This window comes from Nothoprocta perdicaria, unplaced genomic scaffold (assembly GCF_003342845.1).
Source record: "Nothoprocta perdicaria isolate Ctin4 unplaced genomic scaffold, notPer1 scaffold_30, whole genome shotgun sequence".
Lineage (NCBI taxonomy): Eukaryota > Metazoa > Chordata > Aves > Tinamiformes > Tinamidae > Nothoprocta > Nothoprocta perdicaria.
In genome coordinates, this window is record NW_020455533.1 from 5130323 (window position 1) to 5140365 (window position 10043).

General features: G+C 65.7%; 2 protein-coding genes across 2 annotated transcripts; one reads left to right on the plus strand and one right to left on the minus strand.

The window, feature by feature from the left end:
* Positions 1-2107: 2107 nt before the first annotated feature.
* On the plus strand, positions 2108-6768 carry CDT1 (chromatin licensing and DNA replication factor 1). Its single transcript, XM_026042293.1, has 11 exons — positions 2108-2176; positions 2240-2461; positions 2645-2812; positions 3044-3253; positions 3558-3748; positions 3828-3973; positions 4330-4433; positions 4807-4995; positions 5380-5514; positions 5591-5792; positions 6168-6768. Exons 1-11 carry the CDS (start codon positions 2108-2110, stop codon positions 6329-6331), a joined length of 1800 nt encoding a protein of 599 aa, XP_025898078.1. The 3' UTR covers positions 6332-6768.
* Positions 6769-7421: 653 nt separating this feature from the next.
* APRT (adenine phosphoribosyltransferase) lies at positions 7422-10043 on the minus strand (the record flags this gene model as incomplete). The annotated part of the gene is made up of 5 exons (XM_026042294.1): positions 7422-8107; positions 8175-8253; positions 8672-8805; positions 9253-9356; positions 9988-10043. Coding segments are annotated over 5 exons (516 nt in total), but the record flags the coding sequence as incomplete, so codon positions are not given.

A 10043-nucleotide genomic window follows, 5' to 3' on the forward strand; every position in this document is an offset into this window, starting at 1 on the left:
CGCAGCCCGCGCTGCCATGCGGGCGGGCAGGCTGCAGCAAGGGCGTTTGTGGCAAAAAGAAGAGACTGTGGAGACTGTGCTTCCTGTTTGCGCATCGTAAAAAAAAAATAAATAAAAAAAGCTAATTGAGGCTGAGTGCTTCGGCCGGGCTCCGGGGCGAGCTAATGTCCGCAGAGAGCTCGGAAGCCGCGGAGCGGGGTGGGAATGTCACGCGCTCCCGGAATTGGCTGTGGCTGCCTGCCGCGAGCTCCGGGAGCAGGGAGCCCAGACCCGTGGCCTGGGAGCGGGGAGTCCGTCCTCAGCCCGGAGCAGGGGACGTGCCCGTGTGCCCCGTGCTTCACCCGCTGCCCCGCGCGAGGGTCCTGCTCGGCAGCTGGCAGCGCTGGCGTTGGCAGCACCGCTCAGCCCCAACAGGAACCGCCGGCCCGTGAAATTCCCCGCATTCTTTGGCTTTTCTCCTGTTTGTTTCCCAAACGCGCTTAATAAACCATCGCCGGTCCTTGACGGCCTTTGCTTCCTTCCCTGGGCTCCATCCAGCTCCTGCCCTGCCGGTGTCCCGACCTGCTGCCGTGCACGGCTGCCCGCTGCTCCCTGGGATCCAGGACAGGCTGCGGACAAGAAAAGCCCCCTGAGCATCCCCAGGACGAGGCCTCGGCCCCCTCTGCCTGGCAGGCGAGGCCGTATTGATCCCTGCGAGCCGAGATCCAGCGGGATAGGCCATAGTAAAATGTTCTTCAATACCCAGCCACAAAGTCCTGCATTAACGAAGTGCCTGCAAACCCACAAAAGCCAGCCTTCAAATTGCAGCTGCAATGCTCCAGCTGCAGCCCTCCGGTTGGAGCAGATACCGGTATTCCAGGAAAAGGTGGAACGCTRGGAACGCCGGGAGTCTTCCTGCCTCGCTGGGAGCCTGCAAACACCACCCCGCTTCCCAGGCCTGGGGACGGAGCCGCAAGCGGTGGCAGAGCGAGTTGTGCAGCCCGTCCTGGGCTTCAGGGCTTTTGCGCCGGGAATTGCAACTGCTTTTGCGAGCCAGTTTCTCCTGCCTGGATCGCCCTCGGGATCTCAGAGAGGGAATCAGCCTGTAATTCCCACCACAGCACCCAGTATCATCCCTTGGGGAAGAACGTGGGTGCAAAGGTGTCCCAGAATGTGGCTAAGTCACCGCTACGTGGGATCCTCTCAACAAGGAGCAGCAGTTGATGTGGAATGGAGCGGGGCTGAGGCTCTGTGTTGTCCCAGATGGGACACTGTGGAGCAACGTCTGGTATCCAAAGAAGTGGGATGTGTTTGTGCCTCAATTAGGCCAGTGCAGAGCACCGTAAGCCACAGCACTGGTCCCACGCGCTGCAGCAGAGCCTGATACAGCGCAGCAGGGACCGAGACACTGCGGTGGCATCTGATGCAGCACAACGRGGTCTGATACACCATGGTGGGGGCTGATGCTCCACGGAGGAGTCTGATGCACCCTGAGATTAGTTGCATTAGGAATGTGGTTTAGCAGGTATAAAGTTGATAGGTTAATGGTTGAATTTTATCATCTTAAAGGTCATTTCTAACCATAATGATTCTATAGAGGTGTCTGAGACACCCTGGTGGGGACAGACACATCACAGTGAGGTCCAATGTACCACAGAAGCGTGTGAYGCACCATGGTGGAGTCCAACACACCACAGAGGGCTCCACCGAATCCCAAAGGATTCAAATGCGCCCTGCATCGCAGGGTGCGATGCATCACAGCAAGGCCTGATACACCGCGAAGGCTCTGCATCTAGAGCAGCAGCCAGGGCCGCACGGARCAGGGACCGCACGAAGCCGGGGCAGGCGCAGCGGGACGGGCAGCCCCCGGCCGGCCCCGCACCGCCCCGTTGCCCCCTTCCTCCCCATCCCTTCCCCACCGCCTGCCCCCGACCCCCACGTGCGGCCCGGCCAGGAAGCGGCGCGGCGCCTTTAAGAGACCAGTGGCGCCAATCGGCTCCCGGGCGCGCCGCGCTGCGTCACGTGACGGCGCGCGCGGCGGGTTCGCGCCAAAGCGGCTCCAACTCCGCGCGGGAGCGGCGGCGCGCACGTGGGCGGGAACCGGGACCGCGAACCGGGACCGGGAGCCATGGCCCAGCTCCGCGTCACCGACTTCTTCGGGCGCACCAAGGCGGCCGGGGCCGAGCGCCCGCTCAAGGCCGCGCTGCCCGGGCCGCGGGGGAAGCCGGCGCTGAGCGCGGAGCCCGCGGGGCCGCCCGGCTCCCCGCGCACCCCCGCGCGGCCCCGCGGCGGTGACCGCAGCGCCCCGGGGCTGGCGGGCAGGAAGCGGCGGCGGCAGGAGCTGGATGAGGAGCCGGGCGCGGAGCGCAGCGGGAAGCAGGCGCGGAAGAGGCTGGAGCCGCTGCGGGATGCGGAGCCGCTGCGGGATGCGGAGCCGCTGCGGGATGCGGAGCCGCTGCGGGATGCGGAGCCGCCGGGCGCGGTGAGGGGCAGCGGGGGAGCCGGGCTTGGGGCAGGGGATGCTAAAACCTGGTGCGGGGCTGGAGGAGTTTGCAGCCTTCTCCCTACCCCCATTTGGGCTGGAAGGGGGGGGGGGGGTCGCCTGCACCCAGGGCAGCAATGCACCCATCAGGCTTGACCACCCACCATTCCCACTCTCCCGCAGGCTTCCAGCCCTCCGGCCACCACGCTGCCACCCGCCTCATCCAAAGGGACACCCTCCTCGCTCGGTGCAGTGACAAAGACGCCGTCCCGTGCGCCCCTCGGGCCAGCGCAGCCCGGCACCATGCAGCCTGGCCAAGCCACGCCGGGCCGGAGCAGAGAGTCCAAGCAGGTAAGACTGGGGGTAGTTGTGTATCCCAGAGCCCACCCTGTGCTGACCTCCTTTTACCCTCCTCCCTGTAAATGCCAGGGCTGGAGGGAGGGTGGCCCCTGGAGAAGGGGCATTAATGATCCCACAGGTTCTGGTTCTGCAGCGTGGGRTTGCACTTGGTAAATTTACTTGGTAAATTCACTGGTGTGCCGGGCCCGGGTGCCTCCATGTCACTGTCCTCCCGTGCCGCAGGAGAGCCTCGCGGAGCTGAAGTGCCGCTTGCAGAGGATGAAGACGCTCGCGGAGCTCGCCAAGGTGCCCCCGGCCTCCCCCGAGGCCGGCGCGGAGCTGCAGAGCCACCTGAAGCGAGCGCGGGCCCTGGAGCTGAGGATCCGCCAGAGGAGAGCGGAAAGAGCCGAAGCGGAGGCGGGGAGCTCGGAGGAGGGCAGCGACACGGCCCGGGCGGCCAGGTGAGCGGCGGGGAGCAGGAACGTGCGGGCCTCAGCAGCGGCCGGCCACGTGCAAAGCCCTTGGCGGAAGCAGAGGACGGGTGACGTGACCCAAATGTGGCAGMAGCTGCTTGGAGAAGGCTGCAGGGATGGGGGAGGAAGGCGACCCTCCTAACCGGGGCGAGCGTGGCACGTGCTGCTGGGCGGGAGGTTGGTCCGGAGGCGACGGGATGCTGAGACGGCCCGTCCGGGAGGTCGCAGATCCTGCAAGGAGCGCGCCAGGAGCTGACACCTCTTGTCCCTCCCCCGGCAGCAAGAAGGCCCCCGCGTACCAGCGCTTCCACACCTTGGCCCAGGACGTGCCCCCGGGGCTCACGCTGCCCTACAAGTTCAAGGTGCTGGCGGAGATGTTCCGCACGATGGACACCATCGTGGGCATGCTCTTCAACCGCTCCGAAACCGTCACCTTCGCCAAGGTCAAGCAGGGCGTGCAGGACGTGATGCGCAAGTAGGTGCAGCGTGGGCAGGGCTGGCATGGGGGCCCTGCTGCCCCCCCGGCGCTGTCTGACCTCCCCGGGCTCTCGCAGGCAGTTTGAGGAGCGGCACGTGGGCCAGATCAAGGCCGTGTACCCCGAATCCTACCGGCTGCGCCAGGAGAACAACATCCCCACGTTCAGCAGCAGCATGAAGAAGTCAGACTATCAGCTCACGCTCGAGCCGGTGCTGGGGGAAGGTACGAGCCGGCAGCGGGGGGTCCTGGGAGAGCAGAGGTGGGCACGGACACCTGGGTCCCGTGGGGATCCCCAAGGCCTYGGGATTATTCTCCGTGCTGCCTTGCTCTGGTCTATTAAGCAATCTGATTTGTGAGGCCCTGAGCGTGCCAGAAGCGGAGCGCACGTGTGGGAGGCGCGCGAGGTTGAGCGGCGCTGCTGGAAGGCACTAGGCAGCAACAAGCCCCGGCTCCCGTCCCTCGAGAGGCTCTCGAGCCTTGGCTGGCGCCCAGGCAGCTGCCGCCCGGCCCCGCTTTGCGCCGCGCGCCCGGCCGGGCTGCGCCAGGGCCGTGGGTGACGCCGGGCGCTCCCGTCGCAGGGGAGAAGGTGGACGGCCGCCCGCACTTGTCGGCCGCGCGCCTGCTGGAGCGCAGGARGGAGTTCAACCGCGGGCTCGTGAGCATCGTCAAGCAGCACCACAAGGTGAGCGGGCACCTCGGCATCCTTGGCATTGCCTTGGTGCCCCTTGGGGTTGTGGCCTGGACAGTCTCCCGTTCCCTGGGCCGTGGGTGGGTTTTGCCCTTTTGGGCTCCACGTCTCCTCCCGACACTTTCCAGAGAAGCGTTGGGGCGGCCTGGGAGGGTGTCCAGGCTGTGGCGCAGGCCGTGGATATTCCTGGCAGGCTGGTGTGGGTAGGGAGCCTGGGAAGCACTGGGAATTGCATCCCTCGCTGCCCCCCGGGAAGCATCGGGAATTGCATCCCTGGCTGCCCTGAGCTCGCCGGCCGCTCACAGCGAGCGCAGCGCGGGGCTGAGCACGGCACCGCTCGCGTGACGCAGCTCTGCCCCCGCTCCAGGCGTTCCTGGCCTCCCTCAGCCCCCCGTTGGCGGTGCCGGATGAGGAGCTGATGCGCTGGCACCCCCGCTTCAACGTGGAYGAGGTGCCCGACATCGCCCCGGCCGAGCTGCCGCGGCCGCCCCAGAGCGACAGGGTCACCACAGCCCAGGAGGTGCTGAGCACGGCCCGGGGCATGATGACCCCCAAGGTGAGTGACAAAGGGGGCGTCTCCAGCGAGCAGCAGCCCTCAGAGCCGCTGCCTTTCCAGGAAGATGCTGCTGGATGAGCCCAGCTCTGAGCCCTAGGACTCCTGAGGTCTCCCTAAGGTTCTCCTGGGAAGGAAAGGGCTTGGGCATGGAGGCTGCTGATGGGGCTGGAGAGGTCTCTGGTATTTGCTGTTGGGCCGGGAGAGGAGGTGGAGCACCCAAAGGTGCCCCCATTGCAGGTGGGGTGGGTGAGAGCCACAYGAGCCGGGAGCTTTGGGCCACGAACACGGAGCTGGGTCGGGAGTGGGGGCGTCACGGGGGGAGATTCTCTTTGGTGCAGCAGGGCAGCTCACTGCATTAACCCAGCGCCGCTTCCCCACGAGCAGATGGAAAAAGCTCTCRCCAAGCTGGCGCTGAAAGCGGCCGAAGCGCCCGCGGCGGAGCCGGTGGCCCCCAACGCGCCGTCCCCTGCCAGCACCCCCAGCGCGCTCAAAGGGGTGTCCCAGGCCCTGCTCGAGCGGGTGAGTGACGGGGTGGCGCTGGGGGCGGCGCTGGCGCTGCCCCGCGCAGCCCGAGCCATGCCCTGTGCTCCGGCAGGTCCGTGCCAAGGAGGCGCAGCGGCTGCGGGCGCTGCTGACGCGGGCGCCGCAGCGGGAGGAGCGGCTGGCCATGCTGGCGCGGCTGCCGCCCATGGCCCGCGTCCTGCGCAGCGTCTTYGTGGCCGAGAAGAAGCAGGCGCTCAGCCTGGAGGTGGCCTGTGCCCGCATGAGCGACAGCTGCCCCACACAGATGTGTCCTGGTACGGAGCTGTGGGCGCTTTCTCCCCAGCGTGGGGCGTCCCTGGGGTCTCTTGCATCCCCCCTTCCTCCCTCCATCCGCGTGAAACCCTTCCCTGCAGGGCCCTGGGGTGCAGCAAAGGGTTGGCTACCATGTGTGCAGCCACCAAGTCCCTCTGTCCCCGACACAAGGGCAGCTGCTTAGTCCAGGAATTGAGGTTGGGATGATGCTCCCCTGATCCAAGGGTGAATCCAGCCCTGGTGGTTCCAGCACAGGGATGAGCAATGGGTAAGACCAGAACCCAGAGGGTTGCTGAGACTAGAAATGGCCGTAGCCCCGTTAGATTAGGGATGTTGTTGGGCAGCYGGGTGATGCTTTACCCTGCTGCTCCCCTTAGGTGACATGGAGAAGCACCTGCGCCTCTTCGCGGAGCTGCTGCCCGACTGGGTGAGCCTGCACCCCATCCGCACGGACACCTACATCAAACTGGACAAGGGCAAGGACCTCAACGCCATCGCCGAGAGACTCGCCCAGGCCATCAAGGAGGAAGAAGCCTCCTGAGCCACCTTGCACACAACCCGAGCTCTAGATGTAGCAAACCCGGGACAGTGCCCTGGGACTAGGGGGATTTCGTAGGTTGGTGGGAGCATCGGMGGGTCCAGCGATTGGGAAGCTCTTCTTTGGGGACACCTAAGTTGCAAGGGACGGGTCTCACCTCCATTCTGTCCATGGGGATGTAACTCGCCACCCTCAAGAGCTCTGAAGATGAGCAACGCCTATGGTGCCCATTCCTGCAGCGAGAGGAGCAGGCAGCCTTTTCTTGAGTTACCCCGTTCTTTGGCAATTTTGGCACTAGGGTTTTCTTCCGTTGACCGAATCCTGCGGGATGGAGTCCGGACTGGGCATGGTAAGAGGGTGACACGGAGGAAGGAGTGAAGTCACCAAGTGGTGACGTTCTAGGGCTCTGGGCCTTGTTCTGTTTTTAAGGGAGGGAAACGGCTCCGGCTCTTGCTGGAAACGATTGCAGGGCTTGTCAAAACATCTTTGTATTAAATGTTTTAAATAGAGTTGACTTGCGTTAACCCTGCGCTCTTCCTCCTTGCTCCACCGGAGCACTGCGGCTCTCCAAGGCAAGGGCTGGGCTTTGTCCAAGGGCTGGAGCAACACGGGCTGGAAAAAGTGAGCGGGGGCTGCAGGGCTGAAAGCAGCTTTTGTAAATGGAGCTGGGTGCAAGGCCAGGAGGAGCCAGAGCCCCTTCCCCACAGGAGACTCCGAGGGGAGAAACTGGGCTGGGAACAAGGGACAAGGCCAGGGCCACCTCCAGGGCCAAGGGACAAAGCTGGGCCCCCTCCTGCAGCGGTGCCAGGTCCTGGCTCACTGCAGCACTGCTGCGTGTGGGAGCTGCCTCATCCCGTGCTCCTGTCCCACTGTCCCTGCTCCCGGGTGGAGCCGCTGGGCCCARGGCTTGCACAGCCCCGGCACCGTGTTCCCAAGCGGGGTTCCTGCACGCACCCTCCAKCGCGGCGGTGAGGGGTGGCCCTGCAAGGGGACAGGGACCTGCCTGCAGCGGGTGGCACCCCGGYGAGGCAGCTCCCCGGTTTGCAGCACGGCCTGGGACTGCGCCCACGCTGCACGCACAAAGCCGAGACTGTTTAAAAAAGCAGCAGGGCAGCGTTTATTTTATCAGCGCGTCCAGGCCCTGTTCGGCGGGGACACCAGCCCCGAGCTTTGGCAGGCGGGGATGAAGCTGCTCCCAGGACAGAGCCAGGCCCAACCTGTGGGTCCAGCTCCCACGGCCACGAGCGGAGCAGGACGGGATGCACAAGGCGAGAGGCGGCTGCGCTTCCCTTGACACCCAAGGGTGCCCTGTGCCCGACCAGCACAGCTTGGCCAAGGCACCGCCAGGCCCCGCACTGCCCCCAGTCCCTCCTGCCCCGGCAGCACCCATCTCCCTCCGCTCTCCTTAAAAAAATAACAACAAATCCCGAAAGCTGCTTCATGCTTCCCAAAAACCACTCTCCCTTCCCAGAAGGATGAGCATGAAAGTAAAAAAAAAAACTCCTAAACACAACTAGTTCTGAGGCTTGGAAAACAAGAGGAATGGAGGTGTTTGCAATGTAGGGTCAGCACGGGGTGGGCTGCAGTGTCCCTGTGGTGTCCCCGCTGTCCCCCGTGGTGTCCCCGGCGGTGTCCCTCAGTCGTACTGCAGCAGCGAGTGGAAGGGCAGCGGGCGGAGGCGCTCGGCCCCGCGCAGCGGCCGCAGCTCGATGACCACGAGGCACTCGAGGACGTGGGCACGGAGCCGCGCCAGCAGCTCGCAGGCCGCGCGCATGGTGCCTGCGGGAGGGCGCACGGGTCAGCGCCGGCCCCCGCGGCCCCGGCCGCCCCCCGCGCCCGTCCTCACCTCCCGTGGCCAGCAGGTCATCGACCACCACCACCTTCTGGCCCGGCTCCACCGCGTCGCTCTGGATCTCCAGCTCGGCCTGCGTGGGAAGGGGCAGCTCCTTAGTGCTCAGTGCCTAAAAACACCCGCGGCGGGTGCGTCCCGYGCCGCGGCTGTCCCCAGCGCCCAGCAGGAACAACGTGGACACATCAGGTCTGACACCGGCTTCGCTCACTGTTAGGGGATGCAGGAGCGGGGACGAGGTGGGTGCTCCGGGGATCCTGCTGCACGGGGAGCGCMGGAGCCGGTGCGTTTGGGAGCCGGGCGCCGAGGGCAGCGCTTACTGTCAGAGCAGCAGCCCCACGCTGCCCCTTCCTCTCGCCTCCCCAAACAGCCCCCCATTTACACCCCCCAAAACTAAATACTAATTAAGAGAAACAAACCATGCAGTGCAYGTGCACGGCTCCCCGCGGGACCCGGCTGGACCACCCCCCGCACCTCCCAGCCCCAGGCATCACCTYGCCGTATTCCAGCGCGTAGGAGACGGACTCCGTGGGCCCGGGAAGCTTCCCCTTCTTGCGTATGAGCACGAAGCCGATGCCCAGCCTCTGTGCCAGCGGCGGCCCGATGAGGAAGCCGCGCGAGTCGAGACCTGCGGGCAGCGGGGGCAGCTGGAGGAYGCTCAGGGCACCCCGGATTCACCCGCCCGCATCCAGCGGGCTGGAACCTCCTGCCATCACTTCCATGGGCTCCAATCCCCAGCACAGGGATCACACCTCCCAGGACATCCTGCCTCCCTTCCCGTGAGCTCTTTGCAGAGCCAAGTTCACTTTGGGTGCACTGTTGTCAGACTCTGGCCCCCACGGGTGCACCGGGTTCGGTCCGGGCTCGCTGCACTTTGCACTATCGACAAGCCCAAGTGATTTATTCTCACTACGCTGCAAACGTTATCATGCAAAGCACCTTCSTGGGGCTGGAAACAGCCTTCCGAGAAGGAAAACCTGCAGGGCCAGGGGCTGCTGCGCTGGACCTCGCAGAGACCCCCACACTGAGCGGGACCCCCCTCCAGCCCGGGCTCGGGGTGCTGCTCCACACTCACCTGCGATGAAGTCGATGTGGGGGAAGGAGGCCCTCAGATGGGCCTCGAGGAGGTCGAGCAGAGCCCCGAAAGCCACCGGGTCCTTCAGCAAGGGGCTGATGTCGCTGCAAGGGCGGGACGGGCATCAGCTGCAACGGGCTCCCATGGCAGAGAGCGCCCAAACCCGCGGTCAGGCCCTGCCTGGCTCTGCCCCCAGCCCCCTGCACCCCCCCACATGCACTGCCCAAACCTGCCCACCCCCTGCCAAATGAAAAGCATCTCCTCCCCAAACACCCCCCGTCCTCAGTGCACCCCTCAAGGGGGCTGCACACCCCCCTCCTGCTGAAAGGCACCCCCAGCACCAAAGAGCCCCCAGCCCCAACGCTCCCCCACCTCCAGCGCACCCCCCACCCAATGACACCTCCTCCTCAGTGCACCCCCAAGGCCAAATGCACCCAGTGCCCCCCCTACCCAAATGCATCCCCAGCCCATGCACCACTGCACCCCTCACCCCAAGGCCCCGATGCGCCCATGGCCCAGGGTGCACCCTCAAGCCACGTGCACCTCTTACCCACGTGCACCCCCAGRCCACATGAACCCCCTGCCCAAACGCACCCGCAGCCCTGACGTACCCCTGCCCACGTGCACCCCTAACTGCAGTGCACCCCAGGCCCAATGCACCCCCAGCCCACGTGCACCGCTCGCCCTGCTGCGCCCCCAGCCCCACTGCACCCCCGCCGCGCGCCCCCGGCCCACCGGAAGAGCACCCCGGGCGCGGGGAAGTCGGGGAAGGGCCGCACGCGCTCCCGCAC